General features: G+C 34.7%; 3 protein-coding genes across 4 annotated transcripts; 2 read left to right on the forward strand and 1 right to left on the reverse strand.

Annotated features, from left to right (window-relative positions):
• Nucleotides 1–3,608: 3,608 nt before the first annotated feature.
• Nucleotides 3,609–7,340, forward strand: LOC140052493 (uncharacterized). Its single transcript, XM_072098103.1, has 3 exons — nucleotides 3,609–3,822; nucleotides 5,966–6,230; nucleotides 6,580–7,340. The coding sequence occupies exons 1-3, from the start codon at nucleotides 3,723–3,725 to the stop codon at nucleotides 6,839–6,841; spliced, it is 627 nt and encodes a 208-aa protein (XP_071954204.1). The 5' UTR covers nucleotides 3,609–3,722; the 3' UTR covers nucleotides 6,842–7,340.
• A 12,560-nt stretch (nucleotides 7,341–19,900) lies between these two features.
• On the reverse strand, nucleotides 19,901–23,541 carry LOC140052434 (uncharacterized). 2 transcript variants are annotated; one of them, XR_011845629.1, is made up of 7 exons: nucleotides 23,503–23,541; nucleotides 22,602–22,809; nucleotides 21,668–22,147; nucleotides 21,165–21,304; nucleotides 20,966–21,033; nucleotides 20,572–20,686; nucleotides 19,901–20,381 (listed from the first exon to the last, which is right to left on the reverse strand). XR_011845629.1 is itself a non-coding variant. In XM_072098047.1 (6 exons), exons 2-6 carry the CDS (start codon nucleotides 22,764–22,766, stop codon nucleotides 20,622–20,624), a joined length of 918 nt encoding a protein of 305 aa, XP_071954148.1. In that variant the 5' UTR covers nucleotides 22,767–22,809; nucleotides 23,503–23,541; the 3' UTR covers nucleotides 19,901–20,621. The 2 variants fall into 2 exon arrangements, 1 of the variants encoding a protein (XP_071954148.1); XM_072098047.1 differs by having other exon boundaries at nucleotides 19,901–20,686.
• Nucleotides 23,542–23,619: 78 nt separating this feature from the next.
• On the forward strand, nucleotides 23,620–25,875 carry LOC140052623 (cytochrome c oxidase assembly protein COX19-like). The gene is made up of 3 exons (XM_072098282.1): nucleotides 23,620–23,782; nucleotides 23,991–24,102; nucleotides 24,304–25,875. Exons 1-3 carry the CDS (start codon nucleotides 23,707–23,709, stop codon nucleotides 24,392–24,394), a joined length of 279 nt encoding a protein of 92 aa, XP_071954383.1. The 5' UTR covers nucleotides 23,620–23,706; the 3' UTR covers nucleotides 24,395–25,875.
• The last annotated feature ends 111 nt before the right edge of the window (nucleotides 25,876–25,986 follow it).

Consider the following 25,986-nt stretch of genomic DNA (forward strand, 5'->3'; position numbering starts at 1 on the left):
TTTGACAAGATATTGTATTTAATTTAGATCACGTAGAGATTCTTGACTTGAGCCAAGTGTTGAGCACGTCACGCATCATGTGTCCAATAATTGTGGTGGCGTGTTGGGATGCGCGCGCGTCACCTGCACAGCACGTGCCATTATAATGTTTACAAACATTAGCGTACTACTATAACGTCAAAAGGCATCGATGGCAATAATTGAAGAAGAAAAAGAACCACACCTAGCTTAATTAATAATTTACCAATTGCTAACAAGACTCAATAAAAGTAGGAGGATCTTTTGATGATTTCATCTATTAAAAGGTAAATATTTATAGGCATATGGCTAGGGCCTAGTTCAATCACTATTTACTACTAGGCCTATATTAATATTAGTATTCTATCTATTCAGACTAGGCTAGCTTTTTAGCCGGCCCCGGGTATTTTATTATATTATAACTATTAAGTAAAAGTATTCTATTTCTATGTATTTTTCACAATGTTTGATAACTCCATGAGTCCACACCACACCAACCTAGGGGCCTATCATATTGTTATTTCAAAAGTAAATACTATACAGGTAGGCCTATAATAGGTTATAAGAACATTGGAAATACACAGTAAATAATCAGCATGCATGATGCAAGCTAGCATGATGCAAAACAACAACTTCTTAAATGGTTATAGCGCCCGCTATTGTTGAGTTAGCAGCAGGTCATGCGCGCGATGGGACGATACCATTCAAGAACCTTTTTGTACAGGAAAATAAAATGTCATTGGATAGGATGTTATTTGCTGCTACTAAAAAAAGCAAATTCAAAAATATAGTGCATCCAACAAAATATTCAACAAAACCATAGACACCTAACAATAGCTTCATTTCTTTGTCCGAATATATATTAGTTATTGTTGTAAAATGAGTTCGTGCGTATAGGCCTATGTTTATTAAAAAATCACACCTATTACATAAACGTTCCAATGACATTACCGTCAAACAAAACACAATTATGAAAAATTGTATTGAGTAAACCGAGCATCAATAAATGAATCAATTGTTATCAGTTGAAACAAGGCCTATCGCAGCAGTCACGAAGCTAATATTTCAATCATTAACTTTCTAAACAGTGAGTCTGTTCGCATTCTTCTCCTGTTCTTTAGATACAGTTATATTTCAGTCACTTATTTTGATTGCTAAGTTCGCTTGCTTGTTTCGAGAGTTTATTGGGCCTACTTTGTTTTCGCATCTACCTTCTCACACACGTTCGCACTTTTTCACTGATCCGTCAAGCATTGTCGAAATATGCTTTACAGCAATAAACATTTCGCCTGAAAAAACTTAAAGTCGCACATGACCTACACGAAATGTTATCCTTTTTACCGATTTTTCGAGCAATAAATGGTAACGCAGTAGGTGATAACTCTTCTTGACCAGAAAAAACTCTGTAAATAAAAAAAAAAGGGAGGGGATGCGAAGGGTGTGCAAAACCGGTGTTATAAAACAGCTGCGGACAACTATAGTTACTTTGCAAATCTACTAGAGTTGATACTAGTGAAAAATCTCCATTTTACGAGGAAATAGTTCTATGAACCCTGTAAAATGGTTACCATGCCTACGGACATGCATATCACCTAAGTGCAGTTCTTCAAACTTACTCTTGTTATCTGATTTTTTTTTTAAGATTAAAAAAAAAAATCTTTACTGTATATGCGTACATGGCGTCACGAAGTTGAATAAATTTGATATGTAGTGATGGCACTGCGGTGCGACACGTACTACCTCAATATTATTATTCTTCTTGAAAACAAGGTACATGTCATATTCCAATGGGAACTTTCGTTGTCAACATAAAGATAAGTACATTTTGTATGACAGAAAGTCATTCTAATAGAGAAAACGTTGACAACGCAAGCTTTCGTCAAGAACAATCTCAACGCTTGAAATACTCTGTACTGAATGGAAAAACTGTACTCCACGGTAAAACTCCCAATTGTCTGTACAGCATGTCCACACGCAGGCGGTGCGCATTTATTCAACCATGGAGTTATTATACCTCAATGATTCAACCATATATCACACGTTCAAACACTGTTAATAATAATCCATAATACATATAGGATATGGGTCATGTTTTTACTCCACTCTCTATGTGTATAAAATTGAACCATGGAAAGAATGTGTGTCTTCTTGTGATTTGACACATGTATTAATTTCCACCCGTAGATCCACAGATTTAGACCTAATGCGAAATATAGGCCATATATTCAATATCTGTTTTCTAATGGGATTAAGCAATTTTCCTCACACCGGGGCGTGTGTTACAAATGCCACAGTACGCTATCTTCGTGCGAAATAAAATGGTTTGTGATCGTCATTTCTTTATGCATTCAACTGTAAATGTATTATTATTTTTATTATTAATATTCAGGCAAAAGATACATTTTACAAATACAATACAAATCAACAAATTATACAAACACAACGCAAAAGAAAATATAAAATCATAGTCACTAGCTGCCAGGAAAGCACAAAAGCAGTCTAAGCCACTGTCACCAATTAGGTGTGTACCTCGGGGTGTACCTCCAACCAGTGACTAGTTATTACAAATAATATATATAATATAGATGATGATAAAGTTAATATTTTAAAAGAATAACTTAATTATATTAAGCCTATAGTTTATAATTATATGTAAATGCTAAATCACAGTACAGGAGGCAAACATTTTTTGATTGCACTGGATTTTTTTTTATTTATTTATTTTTTAAAATACAATATGTAGGACTAATATACAACAAAAATGAAAAAAAAAGTAGGAAAAAAAAGTAGAAAAAGACAGATTCAATCATCAGAAACCATATCAACTAAAATACAATATTGCCTAACAACATGTTTAAAGGCTTTTTTTACAGAATCAAATGTATGATTTAGAGGTCCAGAAGCAAGGCACGATAAGGCACGATAAGGCATTGAATTGAATTGAATTGAAATTTATATTTATATTTTTTTTGAATTGAAATTTATATTTATACTGGGTAACCTCTTCAGTCAAAGACTGGTCTCCCAGAGGGCCCAGTTGGTGATCAGTGGCTGTGATGTACTAATACACCGGGGTAACCCCCTACATTATGTTAATGTTGAATTATTAAAAAAAATTAGATTACTATTAATTTATTATAAGATCTCTAAATAATAACAATTACATTGCGCACATATGAAAGATGGTTGCGAATGACTGCTGCAGTGCATTAACAGTATAACCATCTTTGTCATCAACAGAAAGTCTACTATTTTGAATTGTAAGGCAATTTAGGCCTATATCATCCCAGTATGTATGTAGGTCTAGGTTGAACACCCTTATGGATATATTATTATTCAAAAGCCCGAGATCCAAAATGCAGATTAGCAAAAACATACGCCCAGTTTACTTTTGGCTCCTTGTCAAAATACATTCTCTATTAGCCTCAGGGTATACAACAAATCAATATATTATATTCCAGAGCAGGTGAATGTCATTTAGCCAAACACGTGTTTTATAGGCAGTCCTCTTTGGCTTGTTTATATATGACGTCATAAATCACGTGATATAATTACGCCTATTTAAACGTCATCGTTCACTCGTTTTGCAGATTTGTTTATGAAGTTTAAAGGAACACACGAAAACTGTGACTAGTAGTAGTGTATATTACTGAAGGTATATTATCGTTTGTGATATTTTGCGAGATTTAAACATATTTTTCAAGATGCAGCCTGACATTTCGAGAATGTTCTTGCCGGTTTTGTACGTAGTCAGTGTAGTAAATTCAGCGGTCATCAATTACTCGAGTTATTCCTACAGCTACGGTAAGATTTTATACCATCATTATTTATTACGATATATGTACACGATCTTAGCTATTTTCAAAGTTAGAATAGGTTGTTTTGCAGCATAAAGCCCATGGACTCGACAGATAGACCTGAACTCCAATGTTTACAAAAGTTTTATTTTTAAAATACTGTTTGGCAGCAGAATATTTTTGGTAGCAGAAAATAAAAAATATATTTCACTCTTAATTTCAATCGTTATGATATCATTATTCTTTAGACTAAAATGATATTATTTTAAGCCTTATTATTATGTTCTACTAAAACCAAATAATGAAATATTTTCATCGGATCGTAACGGAATCATGCGTAACGGAATTATTTACGAGTACACAGACAAGCAAGCGTATGTTTATCAGGGAGTTGTAAAATAAGATTTGAATAATAAAATTAAATAATATTTTACAACTCCCTGTGTTTATGATAGTCGACTTAGGAATTAACAAAATTGGTTGTACCAAACTAACACCAACATCATTTAGTAACGTTGACAAGCGGATTCATTATCTGATTGGTCAGCTTTCATCGCGCCTACTACACGCCCACTTGATTGACACCGGGTGGCATCAACACTTTGTTTTGATTCGTTTTATATCATTGACACTACACTGTCAAGCGACACAATCCCACGCTTGCCTAATGCGCTGGTAACAATGGAACAGCCTATTGTACGCGCGCGCGTTAAACACCAACACTTATTGTACGCGCGTCAATATTGATAGCAATGGTACGGCTTATACTATACAGTACTTGATAAATATTGTTGTTACATTTAGGGCAGTTTAATTAATATGAATAGGCCAAACGGTTCACGAGAGTTAAAAAGAGCATTTGTGGCTACACGATTTACCACGAACACATGTTTTGTTGACGTGGACGCTTCTTTTTCTGGTTCCTAACCAGGTCTCTTTTTCCGGGCTGATTATTTACAGTAGCCTGACTGGCTATAAGTATAATTACAAGACAGGGTCACCCTAAATCCAGGTCAACTCAATATATTTTCAAAACATATGTAGTGTCATGTGGTCATCATAATATTCAATATAAAATTTACCACGCCTACTTACATATTTAAAATATTAATAACATTATCAAAAAAAGGGTGGGGGGAGGGGGAGGGGGAATCCAATATATTGGTAAATGAAGAAAGGTATCCGCAACATGCATTATACCATTACACTTTTAACAATAATAGTACGCTAATTTATGTGTGTTTTTCTCCACGCTGTAACGCACAACACATCGTGATGCGTATACGTAGTAAACGCACGCGTGCGTACATTTACCAGATGGATTTGATGACACGTTTCGTCAAAACGAAGTTTGGAGTATGAAATATAAATAACAACCGTATTGCTATCTTTAGCAAAGTCGATATAGGTAGCGTGTCCTTATAACCACCCCCCTAATCACTTTTATAAATCTAAAAAAAGCTTTAAAATAATTCCGGTTTTCTTATCTATTTCCGACCGCACGATTAATAGTTTCCGCGGCGGTCGATAGCATCACTGGTCATCCACATCTCATGATAGCATTTTTAATGTTTTACCTCCATAGTTTTACCGACCAAGTTTGTGTACATTAGTTTACTTCATGTAAAAAGAAACTTTTTTTCGAGAAGTGTTTCATTGGAAAGGGCATATTATAAGCCCTCGAATTTTGAAAATACACGCGCGCAATGTATTGTATAGGCACTTTCGTGGGTATCGTTATGAAGGAGTATGCAATGGGTCAAAGGTTAAGCTGATTGGCATCTGTCAATTTAGCTATTAAAGTCGAACGACATTTTGTACACTAGTCTGTTTCAACATTGTTTGAATTTCATGACCTCAATATTTAATATGGTCGAATTGGATACAATAAGCCCAAACAAAAATATTTTCTCGATGCACCCGGACCCCGGGGCGTATCCGAAAGGGAAATCATGTGAACGTTGTACAACACATAATTTATCGTACGATGAAACACCGTAATTATCCATAGTCTGAACAGGGCATTTGACATTTAAACGAAGGAAACGAGTAAATGCTTTACTGTATTGTCTTCGAAATCAACACTATGACTTTGTATTCATTATCAACTTTCATGTTCATTTGGCATACATGTTTTTATATCTATACAGACTCATCACCCGAAGAGACCGAAGTTGTAGGCAGTGGCGATGATATGAACCAAACAGCTGACGTGGACGCCGAAGACGTCGAGGTGTTTACGACAGAAATAGTTGACTTTTCTACTATTCAGACGACAATGACCCCTAAACAAAGTACTACCACCGTGAGGTCAAACGCTAGGGTTCGAATCCCACAGACTTGCTGTGAACTTGGCGCTCTTGCAGCCCGACAAGGCTACTCATGCAGACCGGAGTCACACCGGGAAAAGTTACGGTAAGTTGCGTCGGATAATTTTAACAGGGTAACATTGTTCCTCACATTGGTTTCCCCACTAGTAGGAGGAAACAAAAGCACGTAAGCGTACCGTAACGTAAGTAATTTGACCATTCACGATGCGATGGAAATTGTCGCTTTTGTTTGGTCAACTCACTTGCGTTGTGTGCGCGTCTCTGTGTTACGCGTACGACGTCATTACGTTCAATTTAAGGTGGAACCAAGCTTACATAGCGTTTATACTTGTGAGGGGGACTTCAGTGAAGCCCTTTTTGTGAATAGGTTGGTTGTTGCTATTTTATTTTAAGATTTATGGGCCTAAATAAATTAAATGCTTTTTTTTCTTTAGTGCAAACACATTTCGTAGCGAAAGGCTTGGAAACCATTTGTACAAGACGAAGAACGCTCATCAAACAGCCAGAGAAGACCACAAACGAGTGGAAGCCCAGCTTAGAAACTTCAGTAAATGCGTAACGGGCCTAAGTCAGAAAATGGAGGACGATTTCATGGTCTGCTGCAAACGAACGTCGGTAGAATTGGGAGACGCAGGACTTCCAGTAAAGCAGTCGTCTCGTCGCCAACAACAGCAGCCCCTTTACCCCTTTAATTAATGATCACATTTCCCGCCATTTCCACATCGTCTGCCAAAGTGCACTGCGCATGCGGAGATGACTCAACCAACATTAACATTTTTAAAAAGCCTACCTATAGATACAGTATCATTACTGCCACAGATTGTAGAACACTGTCCGATGTCTTTAGATCGACATTGAAGTTTCAAATCCAGTTTCGTTTTATTTGCGCCATTTTTATTTTCATAAATACAAATATTTATTGTAAATAATTATATTATTAAAATGATGTTGTATTTATTTACTTCCAAATGCCATTCGAAATGGTACTTACATTATTGAATGATGCTGTAATATATTCCATTTATTGCTTTAACAATTAGTTCCGTTCGTTTATCAGTAAACCTAATGGGTGGAAGGATGGAACGCGCGCGTATTGTATAAATTGAGAATAGTGTATATATAATATAATGTAAATATGAACTTATTGTACAGTAATTGGTGTAAAAAATAAATGATGTATAATGTCGTTCAATGATATTGAATTATTAATTTACTTTGGATTTTGTCTTCTTTCAAGCTTTTTGACGGCTGTAGACCGCCATACATTTGAGCCGAGAAAGCTTGCTTTTTAAACTGTAGTTCAAAGCTTGCTATTTAAACTGTAGTTCAAAGCTTGCTATTTAAGAGCCATTGTCTGTAAAAATCAAAGATTTGGTGGCAGATGTAAAAAAATGGATTTCTTAAAAATTTTTACCATGAATAGACATTTCAATAAAAAGCATATCTACAACATTCATTTCAATTTTTAGCCTCCGTTGCCATGACAACGGTCAATTATCCAAATTTTGATGTTTTTGCCATTTTTCACAGATTTTCTATAGTGAAAAAGTACAAACTTGTATACTTATTTTAACCAAAAATACTTACAGTATACAGTTTTTGTTTATAGCAGTGTAAACAACATGTATTGAGTTCCATTTAATGTAGAAAAAAAATAAATTACAAAATGGAGTTTGGTTGATACCATTATTTTAAAAAGGGGTGTTTTAAAAAAATATTTTTTTTATAAAAGTATACCTCATAAACGTACCTATAACTTCCAAAGTGGTGTTTTTAAATCAATGAGGTTTTTTAATTTGATAGTCAATAGGTTTGTCAACATTAATCACGAAAAAAACACTGGGGTAAATTTCGTACATAGGTTTTGTGTTGCCAGGAAAATACGAAAAATACAAAAAATATAACAATGATATCAACAAACAAAACACATGAAACACAATTTAAATATGGCTAATCCAATAATAAAATGTATATGTGGCTTCTCATAATGCTACTAGAGTCATACGAATATTTTAGATAAAATAGGAGAATGTGTTGCCAGGTTTATTTCAATTAATTGCCAGAAAAACAGTATTTTGCATTGAAATATGTAATTGATGGAAAATAATGTTAAACTTGGAAATAATTGCGTCAATGGTTTTTATAAATTTTTAAATCTATTTTGTGTAATGAGATACAGAAAGACCTCCCAAAAAATCTGACCTTGTAAATAGGTCATTTGAGGTCAAAAGGGGTCAGAATGCAAAACAGGACAGGTCCCCACTTTACTACAACTATTAATGTTTGATCAAAATTTACAAGATAGTTCATAACAATTCTCAACAATTTTCTTATTTTACCTATAGTGTTACCTTAGCAACCATTTTTATGTGTAACTAAGGAAAGTAATTTTTTTTAAAACGTAAAAAATGGCGTTTTTATAAATACAAAGAATTATTGATTGCATTTGTAATTTTTCTCAATTTTACTTCTACTGCATTCCATTAATGACAAACTTGACCTTGTAAATTCATTCATTTTGAGGTCAACATTTTACCCTAGTAACTGTTTCTATGCAAAAATTTCATAAAAAATAAGGGGTTTTTCATAAATACAAAACATTTTTTCTACATAGTTTTACAAATTACATTTCTACTTGTTGCCAAATTTACTTTAAATACTGAATCCTAATAAAATTGTTTACATATTGAGGTCAAATGACATCAACATTTTACCTATAGTGTATTGTAGCAACTGTTTCTATACGTAACTAATACAATATTTTTAATATGGGGTTTCATGACTACAAACAATTGATTACATAGCTTTACTACCTTTTCCCAAATTTACTTATCTACTGAATCCCAGAAAATGTCTGACCTTGTGAAAGGGTCATTTGTCGGGTCAAGTTATGTCAAAATGTATTATTTATGTTATCTTAGAACCTGTTTCTATGCATAACTAAGGATAATTGTTTTTTTAAATACAGTTGAACCTCCCGTAAGTGGCCACCCTCGGGAGCTGGAAAAGTGGCCGCTTACGGGCGGTGACCCCTTACGGGAGGTTCTGCCGATAAAGGGCCAAAATCACTTATTATGGCTATATACGATATTCTTAACGAAACGAGCCTCTCAATTTTCCAGCTAATTGTAGGCCTATTATTATTTATAATCAGGTGGTTTAGTATTTTTTAGCATTTTCAGACAAATTTTAAAAACTTTTATCATATGAAAAATGGTCGGTCAAAATCTGTGTAGTTTTCTCATCTCTTCACAGTAATGTTTTTAAAACCTCTTCAAAATAAAGCTAATATATAAAGAAATACAATATACATGCACCTCTAATTCATAGGTCCATGCAATAAGTATTGCATTTTTCGATTGGCCGCTTACAAAAAATCTCATTTTTAGTATAAAAAGGTGCCCGCAGCTGCTTACGGTAAGCACCAAATGCACTAATTAGATAGGAAGAACAAACAGGCTTTTCAAAGTGCGTCCGTTAAGGGAGGTGGCCGCTGTAAATAAAATATGGGGTTTTCATGAATAAAAATAATCACAGAAGAAAGTGCTTACGAATATGACCTTGTGAAACGGTAATTTGAAAATGCAAATAAGGCATGCCTGCTAATAATCTACAAATTTAAATTTGTATGAGATAAATATGCAAAATCTAAAGAATATCTCATTTTTAGTTACCATAGTAACTGTTGCTATGCATAACTAAGGGAAATTAAATAATTATCAGATAATTATTAATTAATAATTAATACTGAATCCAACCATCACAGTTAAAAAAATATAGAATTTAAAACCAATATTTAATAATAAAGTGTGATATTTTACATGCTGACCTTAAATGAAATGAAATTTCAAATCAGGGCTTCAATATTTGTTATGTAGCATTAACATACCTGAGTATATCATTTACTTTTGATTGGTTCTATTTTGGGGAGGGAAAGTGGTGGATCCAGGACTTTTAAATAGTTAAGGGGTTGAAGGCGAGGGTCTAAAAACTTGCAGTTTATCTTTTTGTGGTTATAGTTGGTCGGGGTGGGGGGGGGTGGTCGTCGAAAGTGGTGGTGGATGGGCATGTGGGATCTGCTTAGGTTAGCAAATAAAAGAAGTAAACAAATGAAAGAGGAGCTTCAAAATAAGAGAGGAGTAATCTGTTGCAAAGATTAAAATTCACAACGATCTGATAATTTATTCAAATTTCCCGAGGATATAACCTATAAAATGACATTAAAACTGGGAATTACAGAATCTATAATTAAAAATAATTTTTTTTTCTCACAACACAACTAGAACTATATAAAACATTAAGAATTTTTCTGACCAATGAGTTTCAAATCAAATAATCAAAGAAAATAAAATGTTTTTACTAATATACCATGTTTTTTTTTTTATAAAAATGCCTATGTTTCTCGCAACACTGCTTGTAGATTTTAAATTTACCCCAGTATTTTATTTTAGAAATCAATTATTAAACATTAGAACTACCTATTTGTAATAAATCAGCTAAAAAAATACACCACTTTGGGCGTTATGGTGAAGTAAAGTTTAGTTGCATTGAACAATTTAAAAAAAGTGAAAAACACCCCTTTTTAAATAAATGGTATCTCCCAAGGTATGAAATAAAAAAAAATAAAAAAATTTGAAACAGGTACACAATGCATTGTTATTATGCATACACTAATTATTTTTTATAATTAAATGAACAACACAAAAATATCGTTCATCAAAGTAGTACCAATATCCATTTTAAAAAACCTTAAAAAAGGACAAAATTTGTCAAAAACACGAATTTGGCCGTTGCCATGGAAATATACGTGTGAAATAAAAAATACTTCATATCTGATTTCTCTCAACACATATATAGCCATGTGCAAAATTTGAAAGAAATCCATTTTTTTGAGTCTGCCACTCTTTTTGATATTTCTTTGATTCTTACAGACAATGGCTCTTAAACTGTAGTTAAAAGGTTGCTATTTAAACTGTAGTTCAAAGCTTGCTATTTAAACTGTAGTTTAAAGCTTGCTATTTAAACTGTAGTTCAAAGCTTGCTATTTAAACTGTAGTTCAAAGCTTGCTATTTAAACTGTAGTTCAAAGCTTGCTATTTAAACTGTAGTATCAGAAAGAGAAAGGTAGACACTTTAATGAAGCAATTAAAAACAATGTACATCTTAATAAGTACCAATCAGACAGACAATAAGGTTGGGATACAATCGCAGGCCGCCGTCCGTATAACGAAGTGTTTTCTTCATACACAGTTGTTATACTTAGTCTGGCATTGCTTTCATTCGCGTCATCAGGTTTTTTTTTGGTCCAGAAAAAATGCTATACCTTGGTGACGTCAGTTCTGTTGTTGTCAGTGGGGGAAGAGTTTGCATTTAAACAGTCAAAATCTAGTTTTTGATGGTTAATATTTACTTTAAATGATAGGCCTAATATTCAGAATGGAAACACTACTTTTAGCCCTTATCGCTTGGTTATATATATAGATGTAGCTTATCTATTATGTACATCATTACAACAATACTAAGAAGATAGTAAAATACTATACAAGTAAGTACAATCATGCAAGGCAGCCAAAGGGAGACATACGTACGGTTTTTGTAGAAAAGAATTATACAATAATGTGTAGGCATGTGATTTAATGTGTAGGCATGTGATTTAGAAAAAGTAGACTAATTCATGTACGTACAGCAGGAAAACAAACCCCATAGGCCTTGAATTGTTAAAGAAAATATAAACGTAATGAATTATACTTACAGATATCTACCCAAAATAAATTTAAAAAAAACAAAAATGATAATATATATCTACACTCTTTCATCAATTAAAAAAACAAGGATTATTCGTGTGAGAGCATTTTAGCATTTGACGGTAGGCTAGAGGCATGTTGTACTACACATCGCTATTTAATTACGCAAACTATTGTATGTTAACGATGAAGATAGTTCAAAATGAGAGAAGGCAACCAAGCTTCCTGAAAATTAAGATGAAATAATCACCGAGAATTGGCTATTTTTAGTATTTTACATCAGCACATTTTCACCGTTTCACACATATTAGGCCTAATGATACCACGCACTTATTCCCACGGCACTCGCGATAAAAATCGCAAGAGTTGCTACTGAAATATAGAAATCTTAATTGCATCTTTCACCTAACCAGGGGAATTGAAGGGCATAGACGACGTATTCACGGTGGCCGTTCGACGTCGTGCAATGATACACTGACGTTGCGGGAGCCACGCACGTGCAGGAGGGCCCCACAAAGCAGCCAAGGGCAAATCGTATATTGTGTTAGATATGGATATCAACTTCTGTACGCGCGCATCAACTTGAGTTAAAGGGGTACTAAATATAGCCTATAATGTGACAACACTAAAACGTATTTAATAAAGGAGTGGAAAACCTCGAGGTGCTTTAGTGAAGTCATCATGTTACTAGTGGTTATAAAAAACGTCGAGTCTAACATGCAATACAAATCAAAGTCATTTCCAACCGTATGCACAAGATGACGTCACATAACGCCGTGAGTCGCGGTTATGACGTCATGTTTTAAAGAACAAGTGGCGTGATATTGACGAAGGATTACTTCGATCAATGTTTCTTAATCGATGTGTTAAACATGATTTTTGTAATTTGCAGAAGGTCATGGAATTATATATACCAGGATTAAAATCACGTGATGGATGCTGAGAATTAGCTGAGAATTAGCGGATAGCCTCAACAGAGCTTGAGGTCTCCTCGAATCTTTCAAATTTTTCGCAGAGATTTGTTGTACTTTAAATGCTTCCCATGGTTGAAATAAAAAAAAAAACGTTTTAAAAAATTAGGGAGGAAAAATGTTATAAAATAAAAAAAAAAATAAATCATGACATTTTATAAAACAATACAGTATATCTATGTTTTAGATTAGAAAACCAATTTTAAACTTGCGATAATTAACAACCGTATAATCGGTGACAACATAAACTTGTTACGCGCGTGTACAAACTCCGTTCTGAAGAACTTGGTGAAAATATCGCCACTAGGGCGCGCTAGGGCAGGGCAGCATATAGGTCAAATATAAACTAGTCTTTCACGAAAATTGGCACTGAGCCAAGAAAATTTACTACATCGGAAGATAAACAAACCACCGGCAGGCTGAATTAATCACGTGTTGTAATTTATGAATGAAAATAGGAAGCGTAATTTGTCAATCCGGTTTCGATCTATAGTGGCGTGGTTCGCGGAATTAACAACTATAGCTGTGCTGGTTGGCCACAAAACAAGGATTTCTTATTCTTATATGCCTCATATTCGTTAAAATAGTCACGCCACATTTTGGTGGTAATTTCTAGTTCAATTAAACATTTTGTGGGATTACAATGTGTTTTAATGTAGGCCCTACCGGTAACACTCCTGTGAAATCTACATTTTTTTAAAACTTATATTATTATTACTACACATTGATAGATTGAATAAATGGATAAATAAAAATCAAAATAAAAATACCGTAGGTGAGGGATAAAAGAGAAAAGAAGTGGCCTATACGTTGATCTTGACCAGCCGCGCCCGTATTCTGATAAAAAGTTGTACTGTGTGTAGCGAGCGATAGACGACGCGCGCATTCAAATGGTGATGAAAAATTATAGTTTTTTGAGGCGCGCGGGTAAACTTTTGTATTCGGAATGCATAGGCCTAGGTATTATTCATTATTATTTTACGTGTTCAGCAAATATAAATAGCAAATAAGTGAGCTGCACTATATAATTGTGGTGATTAAAATATTAAAATCATGTGATAGGCTATATCAGAGTAAATATTAATTTCCTAATCAAGAAAACATTTTGATTAATAACGACAGGTCATCCGATGATAATCACGTGATCCAGCATGTATGGCGTGTTTTATCAATCATTGGTCAGTCCAACTTGCACGATTCTTATTTGATTACAATATCGTAATGATGTAGACGGAGATGTGGTTCGTGTTTGAATTCTCACAAAGAAGCCGCACGATGCGTTGTCACGCGTACATTGTCGCGCGCGTACCATGCTCTCATGGGATATTATGCTAATGTACACCGGGCGGCATAGATATTGTATGAAGATGTACACGTGCAGAGGCGGTCATATCTCAACACCGCTCCTCACTAATAAATTTCAAATCAAGAAATTAATAGCTAGCATATGGTGAGTTTACGTAAAACAAATCAAAACATTTTTGGCCATGGTTCAACGAACGAATAAACTGAAGGGATCGTGGCGCATTTCTTTAAAGTCACGGAGAAATAGAAATTATGAATATTTATATCAGTAAATTTACGTTCAAAATTGATCAGCACGCAAGTGAGGTTTGCACACGACACTCGCCTTGGTAATCGATTATCGTCTTAGGACATTGATTACCTCACAGTTATCATAGGCGGGTCCAGCGGGGTGGGGGCAGCCCGATCGGTCCTCCCCTAAATCAAAACAAATTACAATACAAAATAGGACATTAGTAGGCATAAGTTCACCCCATCATAATATTGTTCGGCCCTTCGGCAAACTTTATTATTTTAATAGGCATTAGGCCTATACAAACTAAAATATTGGTGGATTTTCTACCCCTTGTTATTCATGTTATCCTAAAGTTAAGTACAGTACAAAATCCTAAATCACGTTTTAAATATGAAAACAAAACCAGGTGCTAGAGAAATTAACAATGAAAGGTGATATTAGAAGTCAGAGTGAACGTGAGCGTCGAGAGTTAGGTGCGTGGGTTACGTTATTTATTGATGTACATAACGAGTCAGTTTTACGTAATGGTTGTAAATCAAACTCGTACCACTGGATAACAACAATTTTCGCATGATGCGAGTGAAAAGTTCGAACTCATCTAAATTTCATGAACATATTAATTTTGGTGAATTTAGCTAACTCTGTACTATATGAATATGGTTTCCACTGGCTCATATTACCGCAGCCAAACATTAACCGTTAAAAATTAATTAATTAAAATTAACCGATAAAGTTCCTGTGGAACGGGGTTAACCGATTCTACTCGAAAAAGAATTAACTGATAATTATCTCATTCAATTTATTTTTTAACGTTTGACCTAAAGGACAAATTGTTGCGTTGTGATTGGGCACTTGATTATGCGAGCCTTAAAAAAATAAGTATCTCTGATTGGTTAAACCATGGTTAAATATTAATCGATAATTGTCGTTATGGCTGCGGAAACACGGAACGGCACACGGCGTACGCGCAACACAAGTGAGTTGACCAATCACGAGTGACAGTTCGAATTATCCATCGATTGGTAAACATAATACTTTGCGTTTATTGGGTAGAGTGACATGTTTAACGCAACGACGTACGCACAACATATTGTATAATTTTTATTTTATATTTTTTTATTTATATGATTTAAACTTAACTTTGGAATTTTGGTATTATTTTAAGATGGTATTTTCATTGCTTGTGAAACTGGGTGAGTGGGGAACACAGGCTTTAAGTCATAGTGATTAGGTACGTTCGCTTTTGTGTCCCCTGCCAGCTCACTCAGTTGGTTCTATTGTTTTTTTGTATACGTGTTCTTCGTGTATTTTATATTTGGCAATAAAAGAATAAGAATAAGAATAAGAATTTTACCAAAAAAAGTATCATCCACCACTTACAAAATGAACTAAATAACGGACAGGCCTACGTCGGTCAAATGACGACTTAAATCATCCCGCATTAACGGATCTAAAATTATGATTCTGATTGTCATCCAACGAAAATCCATCGGGATTAAGAAGTACGGTTAGCAACCTGTACAGAGGCGAATGAACCAATCTCCACTGCCTGCTGTATTTGTTTTTAAAGCAGAGATGCGTTTAAGGCCTGGGCCTATAAATAGCGGTGTGACATATTGATTGAACTTGAACTTGAACATCTGGAAGGCGTTGCCAAGGTCTTTTATGAACTTTGTTCACACAATGTTTACAGAAAACAAGAAACTCGCTTGTAATGCTAAATGACAATGTTTTTAATTGGTTCCCACTTTGACGCAACGACGCAAGGACGTAAAGGGCACCGCAAGTAGATTGACCAATCATCGCGACGCGTCGACAGAATCATCCGAACAGGCTCTTGTGATTGGTCAACTCGCTTGCGTTGCGCATACGTTGTTGCGTTCAAGTGGGAACCAAGGTTTAGTTATTAAGAAGTAATCATTATCAACACAATTACTCCATTTAGGTTAAGGTACGTCTTCTCAAGATTTTTCTCCCGAGGGTCTGTATTTGCCGCATTCTTCGTATACAATGCCTAATTACTTGCTAATTGTGCTACTGGCGCCTTTTAAAGCCTGTTTTTAACTTGGCGAAATTAGTCGCGGCTGGTATCGAAAGCTTTTTATGTGCATGCGCACGTACGTACCATATCATAATATTTGTGACGGGAAACGACAAAAAAACATGCGAGCACGTACTCATGATTTTTTTTAATTTTTTTTTTTGGAGGGAAATCGTAAAATTTGCAATGCAGCTAATAATAATAATAATAATAATAATAATTGATCACAGATCATGATGACATCAGCCTTGAACTAGTCTTGATGACCCTAGCAAGCAGAATCTTGATTCCAAGCCAAATATCTATAATCAATGCACTAAGCAAAGGTTTGCCAATATCTTTAACACAATTAGAAACTAATCCTAGAAAATCCGATTTTTTGACCTTAACGATGACCTTTGGGACCGCGTACATTACCTTACTAATGATACCGTATTTAAAAACGTTTAGGGTAAAAGGCTGTTATAGGTTCACAACAAACATGGAGGTGATGATTCAAATTTGTCATTTTGATAGAAGATAGTATCCAGGGCAACACATTTTCATAATAAACAAGTTACTGTGGTGGTGTTCGTGTGACTGATGCTGGGTGTTGGTTCAAGTCCGCGATGACCGGGTGTTGGTTCGATACCGCGATGACCGGGTGTTTGTTCGAGACCGCGATGACGGGTGTTGGTTAGAGTCCGCGATGACCGATCGATTTCAATAGTGTGTTTCAAGTGATTGCCAATTCGGAGTTTGCTCGAGTTTGAAAACTTCAACTGGTTTACACTAGCAAAATTGGTAAATAAAAGTGTTTACAAACCAATGTTTAAGTTTGTGTGGACAAGGCTTAAGAAAACATTTAAAACATATACAAGACAAAATATTGTAATATTTACGGTAAAATACCGAATTAATATGCTCTCTTGGAACATTAACCTATGGACACAGATATCCAAGAATTCGTAGTCGAACACCAGAGTATCAATTTTGTTGACTATGTCTCCTCCCCACCTCCCTCCTTTATATCGATATAGGAGCGCGTCAGTGGTAGTCATAGCAACAATTAGTATGTTGATATCAGAAGAGACAGACAATAAAATCAATAGCGAAATATTGTCGTAATACTGTACATGTTTTGTGGATGATGAACTTTAAAATTTACACTGTAATTGCAGATAATCATGGCCGCCTCCTACGTATTTCTTTAACATCCAATCTTGTACAGGCGTTCAGTATTTAATTAACGGTTTAATCAACGAACGCAGTTTTCTGAAATATGAAACACACAATATGACGTACAAGAGAAGAAATCAAACGAAAGATTTTTTCTCATGAAATTTGCAACAGTCAAAAAAAAATTGCCACTTCTCAAAAAACTGGACACGAAGTAGGCCTACGTCTGGAAACGTAAAATTGGAATAAATACGAATTCGAGAAACAAATTCATTCCATCGTACGTTTGCTCACAGAAATACCGGCGGTATTCTTGTTTAATTTTCCCTAAAAAATATAAGCAGAAAACAATGCAAATTTGCTATTCATGAATTTATGAGGCGCTAACCTTATTTTACAGTCTGTTGCAGACGGTAATTTGAACAAAAGCGGACGTTACATAAACTCGTGGGCTGTCCTGGTTCAATTCACGTATAAAGTTCATACGCAAAAAGTTAATGGGGTTAACATTTCTACAGACTGCAAATTTAAAAAAAAAAGGAATTTGCATCAACAACAACGTAATGATGAGAGCCATGGGAATGGACTCTCCCTAGGCCTGGTGCTTCCCCACCACGTGATGGCTGCCTAAAGCTACAGCTGGTGTCTCGTGTTGAACCTTACCCTATTCATAGAGATATTATATAATGATCTCTATGTCCTACTACATAGACAGGTCACCCAATGCCTATTACAAATTGAGAGGGGTGCAGTGTTATCATACCTCAAATGTTTCCAATACTATTACAAGCCTGGGGACACAAGGTGACGTGATATAAAGAGGTGGTTCGATCTTTCTATTTTCTACTCTGGTGTCCCCTACCACTAAACACGATGTTGGAGTCATCGGACGCGCAATTGTGTACGGTACTGTCGACTATCCCAACCAAGAACACGTTAGACATACTTTTGTTGACCGGTCATTTTCTTGCACAGCTCCATCCTTAGGGAATACTCTTCTCTACAATCAATCAAGAATGCCAATTCTATTGACATCTTCAAACAATTGTTGAAAAGCCATCTCTATCGCATAGCATATGAAATGACGTAATTTCCAACTTGTTTCGAGCCTTGTGGTCGTAGCGCTTTAGAGAAAATGTATTTTGTTTAAGCGCTATACAAAAGACTATTATTATTATTTACAAAACCGTCCGTCTCTACGTTCCGACAATAACACTATCGAGACACGCGTCCGTACATTAGGGAAAACATGCATACATGTGTTATTAGCGTGTGTACTACTGTATTATTCAAAAGACTTGAAAAGTTGGCAAATTCTAAAATAAAAATTTTTGAATAAAATCAATGTAAACGCGGAACTGTCCTTTAAATGTCTTAGTAATAAATGTATCCTATTAATACACAAGATATCATTACAATCACGAACACTAAAAACAAATTCATCTGCATATTAAAAGCATAACAGCTCCATTCAACAGGGTAATCCTACCAGAAATATTGGGATTATTTTTATCAAGAACTTCTAAGTGAATGGTTTAGCAAACAGGCCTATCTTTAGGCACAAACAGGCCTATCTTTAGGCACAAACAGGCCAATCTTTAGGCACAAACAGGCCTATCTTTAGGCACAAACAGGCCTATCTTTAGGCACAAACAGGCCTATCTTTAGGCACAAACAGGCCTATCTTTAGGCACAAACAGGCCAATCTTTAGGCACAAACAGGCCTATCTTTAGGCACAAACAGGCCTATCTTTAGGCACAAACAGGCCTATCTTTAGGCACAAACAGGCCTATCTTTAGGCACAAACAGGCCTATCTTTAGGCACAAACAGGCCTATCTTTAGGCACAAACAGGCCTATCTTTAGGCACAATTTCTGAGAAAGTTTGTGTAAAACTATTATTAATAACACATGGCCTTTTGTATCCAATTTATGCAAGTAAAGTAGCTAGATCACGCCTTTAAGCTTGGTTTCCAATTTGGACCAATCACGACGCGAACGTCCAAACTGTCGCTTGTTATTGGGTTAGCTCACCTGCGTTGCGCGTACGTCTGCGTCTACGTGAGAACCACGCTTTAGATGATGTGGTATTAGACCATCTTGCTATATTGATTGCTTTTAACATTCCACTCCCTTTAACCCATTTTTTTCATATTTTGTTCCTAGATAACATTTTAAACAAATAATTATTTTGGGTATGCCTACTGGAGATTAAAAGTAAGGTAAACGATTGTTTGGTCCCAAAGAAATATCACCCCAAATAAAACTTCACAGTCTATAAAAATTAAAAATATATATGTATAATTTCAATTGCATTTAATTCACTATACAGTATTCTCTAAATGGCTAATTCAACAAAAATTCATTCATTTAATATAAACATTTACCCTAGCATGTGACGAATGTTAATATTAGAAAAACCTTTGTAATGTATATTATAACATTAACAAGAAATTGATGGATTAAAAAAAATAATAATTTATAATACTGTAGTATAATAATGTTATTTTAGAGTAGAGAAATCATTCTGCACCAGCTCAGAGAGAGCATGCTCAGAGAGAGCATGCTCAGAATAATTGATAGACTCAATATATATGTTGCTATTATCATTATATACTGTATGTATACATTGACAACATTAGAACATTCATATTAAAGAAACTATTCAAATGACAAAATGAAATATTGTTTAGAATTAAAGTCAGAGGTGTTGCTTGCCACTAGGGGGCGACATTCTGGTTTCATTGGAGGTAAACACCAATAACCTTCTTGGAAGACTAAACTGAAAGATAAATATTTTAAACTTTCACTAGCATGCAAAACTCGCTCTCAATGTATGGCTAGCAAAACTTTAAATTCAAGAAGACAAGGTTATGTGCATTGGAAGGATCCCTCATCCACGAGTCTTGGATCCGCTGCCAATGATGTGTCTTCTTTTGCAACATGTCACAAAAGTTCAACCTGATGCATACCTGGAATAGCTATCAATAGCTATCTATTTAATTCATGTTCGCTGCTAACATCAACTGACCCCACTCTTTGTAATTTGAAAGACAGCTAACTTTGGCACTTTTCCATCTTCATACCCTTAAAATGAAGAACAATATTTTCTGCACTTTTTTTTCCAATTTACGTCAACTTACTGTTAAAACACATGTGCAAAATGTGGTGCAAAATCGTTAAGAACTCTACCTGAGGAACCACAATATTTGCTCAAGACATTTCTACATTCTCAGTTCAAACTTCAGTCATTGATCGAACTAGACAACCTCAAGAAGAGACTTGCACTCAACAGCTGTGCCATTGACAGTACAAAGCCTTATCTCTATTTTTACTTACTTTGAATCTTATTTAAAATATTCTTACCTGGAAACGGCGATTCCTCGTCATGGAGACAGGATATTGCCCACTTGCATGCTTTCTCACAATCAATGCTAAAAATATACACAATTAATCTGGTTTATTGAACTAAAAATTAATTAATTAATTAAAAATATCTTTAAAAAAATGTTAGATTTTAAAATATTTGTCACCGTAAATAACCATGAATTTTAAGAGAACTTACGTTACGATAGCCATGGAATTGTTTTCTGCGCCATGAAAAACTTGACATTCGTTAATAGCACCATAAGTAGACAACGCCCCCACAAGGTCAGCTTCACTCAAAGTAGAAGGAATGTTTTGAACACAGAGCTGAAACTTTTCCTGAAGAAATAAGTTATTTTTATTGGTGTTATTATTACCAATCAATCAATCAGCATTTTTGGCAAAACATAACTTGAAAAAGGTTGACAAGTCAGGCTAGGAAACTGATAAAGTCTCATTTATTAGACAGGTGATCTCAAATTAAAACGCTTTCTAAAATTTCATATTTTATTGTTTAATTCTGAAGAGAATGTAGGTATAACAGAGAAATATGTATAAATAAAAACATAATATAAAAAACATATACCATTAAGAACATTCAGAATTGAATAAATTGGGTGTACAGTTTAATCAAAACAAAAAGGGGAAGTGCAGTAGATGACTAGCGGGGAGGGGGAATTGAGACAAAAAACAACAACCAACCTGTGGTTTACTTTTGTCAATAGATACTTCTCTTTCAGCATCACCATGACAACCATCATCACTTGCACTATCCACACTTGCACCTAACAACTTCCCAATGGATTTAAAATCAACAACATCTTCGGTACTTTTGTATTTTAAATCCAGAACATCTTTTGTAGTTTTTGATTTTAAATCTTTTACATGCTCAGCTTCTGTTGCCGTGGAGTCAATCGATGGCAATTCCGTTGAGTGTTTTGATGAAGCAACACTGATGTCTGCAGTCATGGAACTTTGTGACGAATGTGATGATGAAAAATTGCCAGTCTTTTCTGCGTTGCGTAACTTGGCAATGTGCCAATCAAAATATGCTGCATCGTATCTAGAATTATATGATTTAGCATCGTACACATACTTCCTAGCATCCTCGTTAGTTGAGCAAGAATTATTTTTTATTTTGACCTCTACTTGTGAATCGCCATTTTTCTTTGAGTTGCCAGACTAAAAAACAAACAGAAAAATATTGAAAAATATGATGCTTACTGCATATTGGTCGATCTACCTTATTCTGTCATGGAAGACATAGCAGGAGTTAATGAGTCACCAATGTATTTTTGCATTTAATTAACCAAAAGTGCTCCGGGTCTAGTATAAAACCGAAAATCACACTATTGGTATGTTTTTCAACAAAGATAAATCACACACAAAATATCGGGAAACTTCCATTATTATTGTGAGACTTAGACTTGGTCTGCTGATGGGCATATCAAGTTTGTATTAAGCTCTGCCTACACTATCAAACTATATGTTACAAAAACATGTAATGTGCCCAAATATAGTAGCAATATGCCCAAATATGGTAGTGATAGGACATCATCATGCTCATATATGGGCACATCACATAAAGTTTGATAGTGTAGACAGAGCTTTAGTTATGCTTAGAAATGTACAGTACCTCAGTTTTTGCTTTGTTTATTAGAAATTTTGGTAGCCGTATTGTTCGCGGATCAACTGGTATTTGTTTTCCGCGCCCAAGCCCCTTCACAAACTGCGGAGGTGTAGCCACATTGGAAAGGTGATCGTCATAGCTATGGAATATACCTACATCACCATCAACCATTTTATTTTATTAGAATTTGTGTTGTCAGATTATCTCTTCTGGTCTGAAAAAAAAAACAAAATGATTAAAGATTATAATACTAGGCCTAGTAATAAAATCCTCCATGGCAGCTATGTTAATTTAATTTCATTATTTATTCAGTCTATTTCAGTATAATATAATAACAAAAAAACTGTAGTGATAGATATTTGGTATGAACAACACAAACTCTTCACCAGTTATGGAGAAAATGGCAAAAGGCTTCCTACTGGGTGGAGTTACCAGATAGGCCTAGCTCTAGTCTATGTGGTATATTGTTTTGACAACTTTTTTAACTCACAACATTCAGGCCTAGGCCCTATTCAGTTCATCTTTATTTATTTATGTTTTGGACTGAATGATACGGTATCTCTATCTATCCAAATCTAGGACTAGGAGTAGCCTAGTAGGCTAGGCCTGTTTGAGGTCACTGTTGAGGTGTGACTGGACGCACGATTTGAGAGCGAGGCCTACTTTTTGAATTTTGTAGTAGGAGGCTAGGCTAGACTTAGAGAGGCTAGGCTAGGCCTAGGCCTAGACCTATTTATTAAAAAAAATTTTTTAGTTAGTTAGTTAGTAGGCAACTAACTAGCCTACTAGCTAGGCCTAGCTAGTTAGGCTAGTATAACAAAGAAGAGAGGTGGTAGGGGTCTAGCCAGTGGCAAGATTATGTCGTATCCTGTTTGGTGTAGTAGTAGCAGAATTTTTTTTTTCTTACCTAAGAAGACGACCACTGGCACTGACCGACGATTTTTGGCAGAAAGTAAAAGAAATTGAAGATTCGGGTCGATTCGTCCCATCCAATACCGCCACCACGTGCTCATAATGTTATGCATGAGTGATTCTGAGGTCAAAGTTAACTGTATCATCAATATTGCTCTTAAAAAAAAATAAACAAATACAGTACTGTAACACTCTGATTATGTCGACGATGAATTTTCAAAAGAGTTTCAAGTCACGACCACCTGATAAAGGAAGCTTTCCGCTTGATCATGAAGGTGATTTTTTTTAGGCCTAGGCCTAGGCCTAAGGTAGCCCTAATTAGTAACTATAGGCCTAGCTAGAGTCTAATACTTAATAGCCAATCAATAGGCCTAGGCCTAGAGCCATTTTTTGTGTGGAAGATTGGACCCACTACTGTGTAATGGCCAAAACTTTTCGGTTGATTATTATTATTATTAATAAATATGTTTTCTCTACAAAAAGGAGAGTGTAAGGCGTTTAAAATTCAGTTTATGGAATGTATGCGAAGATGTGGGCAACATTCGTCTGAATGTAGATTGGAATCTAAGGCATATTTGGAATGCCGTATGGAAAGGTACTGTTAAGTGTTATGCCTTATGGAATAATAAATTTGTGTTACTAAATAAATGTCCCAAACTAATCTATACATTGTAAAATAAAAATGGCATAAAAAATAAATTTTTAAGCTTTTGATAATTAAATTTGTAATAATAAATATGGAAGTGTTATTTGACAGTTTGTTTTTCAATTAAAAATTTCTTTCTTTAAATTACAGAGATCTTATGACAAAGGAGCCAATGAGTAAATTGGGCTTTGCAGACTTAGAAGAGAAGCAAGAAAGTGGTGCACCGACTAATGAATCATGACAGTAGTCTCTAAGTACCATTATACGAAAAACTCTTACAGAAGTAATAGGAAGTTAAAGTACTCTGGGTTTCAATCCCAAGAGTTAAACATAGGCACAAATAGAGTCTCTAGTCATCATATTTTAAGTTTTGTCTAAACTAAACAGAATACATATGAAGTGCCATATGTGCCAAAACATTTTTCTTTTACCAATATGAAGTAAATCGCGGTCTAGAACCTAGCCCAGCATGAATAGCGTGAAAGCTTAGAATATTCTTCATTTTATAAAATATTTTTGAATTATATATAAAACAAAGATTCCTTTTTGTAACAACCAAAACAAATTTATAAGCGAACTTGCAGAACGTTTTATTTTGAATTGTTGAAAAAAGACGGCAGCAATCTGACGACATCTTAATTAATAAAAGTGTCTTTGTCTGCCAACAACATTGTTTATATAACGAAATCATTTCACTTTTTGGAATTTAATAAATATCAGCGTCAACCACAAAGATCTGTTGACGATATTATCACAAAATTCTACTTTGTTACACGATAAGCTCTTTGCCAACTTATTTTGATATTTTGCAGACATTTTAATTATTGAATCAATTATAAAAATGTAGACAGTTAAAAGAAATTTAATAAAAAAAATTAATAAAACAGATCTTTAAACAGAATACGGCAGCAAAGTGCACTATCATTCAAATTCAATTATTGAATTAAACCAATCTAACTAACTTATCAAAATACCATAAAAAAGGTCGGGTACAATCCCATGCTTAACTATGTATAATAATGATTTATAAAGAGCCTAATGTTGTGCAACCTCTAAGCGCTGTACCTCTACACATATTATTACCCCGGTCATTTTTGGATCAAACATACTCCCATAATGCAGCTATTAATCGGCACAAAATTGTGCCTTGACCTTACCAGGTACTCATTTGTACACCTGGGTGGAGAGAGGTAAGTAAAGTTGCATAAGGATGCAAGCAATGTGGCGAGTGTTGGATTTTTACCCACGATCAGTAGTCAACGTCCAAAAAATATAGAAAGTTGCTTGTGAAACGTGGGAATGTTAAAGTCAAATGTAATAAATAGCAAATTAGAAATGATATTTTCAATGATAAAAAGTCGTTACTGTTACTTCCTCTTTACCCCTCTGATTAAAATAGTTGATTCAATCAAATTAGATAATACAATACAAAAATGGAAACAAACTTAGTCAGCACCTCCCTGGATTAGGAAATTAATTTAATATTTTTTAAATTTTTAATGTCAAACCTAATTAAGATGAACAGTGTGCATCAGTGAAAAAGGGTAGTACAGTAGTGATGTTAATAAAAAGTACTTTTTATTCTAAAAACAAGGCTCAAAATTCACCCTAGAAACTAGCAATTTGTTTTTAATAATTGAATTTAAAAGTTGAAAACTAGCTACTGTCTGCTGGTTGAAATCATTGCAACAATAAAATATTACTTTTTACAACAAAGGCACCTTAGGCATGATCTGATCATTTCTGCAAAACTTTTTTTGTTGTTGAATAGACATACTTGCTAGTTAGATTTGTTACAATTACTAGCAAAGGTTTGTGGATAAAAAGTAAATT

Source organism: Antedon mediterranea, chromosome 1 (assembly GCF_964355755.1).
Source record: "Antedon mediterranea chromosome 1, ecAntMedi1.1, whole genome shotgun sequence".
Lineage (NCBI taxonomy): Eukaryota > Metazoa > Echinodermata > Crinoidea > Comatulida > Antedonidae > Antedon > Antedon mediterranea.

Coding starts and splice junctions, on each gene's coding strand:
- LOC140052434 (XM_072098047.1), bottom strand. CDS start 22,766: ATGGTTGATGGTGATGTAGGTATATTCCATAGCTATGACGATCACCTT. Junction 22,148..22,601: donor TAAACAAAGCAAAAACTGAG/GTACTGTACATT, acceptor TTTGTTTTTTAG/TCTGGCAACTCAAAGAAAAA. Junction 21,034..21,164: donor AATTCCATGGCTATCGTAAC/GTAAGTTCTCTT, acceptor GTATATTTTTAG/CATTGATTGTGAGAAAGCAT.
- LOC140052623 (XM_072098282.1), top strand. CDS start 23,707: ATGTCGACGATGAATTTTCAAAAGAGTTTCAAGTCACGACCACCTGAT. Junction 23,783..23,990: donor CTTTCCGCTTGATCATGAAG/GTGATTTTTTTT, acceptor CTCTACAAAAAG/GAGAGTGTAAGGCGTTTAAA. Junction 24,103..24,303: donor TTGGAATGCCGTATGGAAAG/GTACTGTTAAGT, acceptor TTTAAATTACAG/AGATCTTATGACAAAGGAGC.
- LOC140052493 (XM_072098103.1), top strand. CDS start 3,723: ATGCAGCCTGACATTTCGAGAATGTTCTTGCCGGTTTTGTACGTAGTC. Junction 3,823..5,965: donor GAGTTATTCCTACAGCTACG/GTAAGATTTTAT, acceptor ATATCTATACAG/ACTCATCACCCGAAGAGACC. Junction 6,231..6,579: donor TCACACCGGGAAAAGTTACG/GTAAGTTGCGTC, acceptor TTTTTTCTTTAG/TGCAAACACATTTCGTAGCG.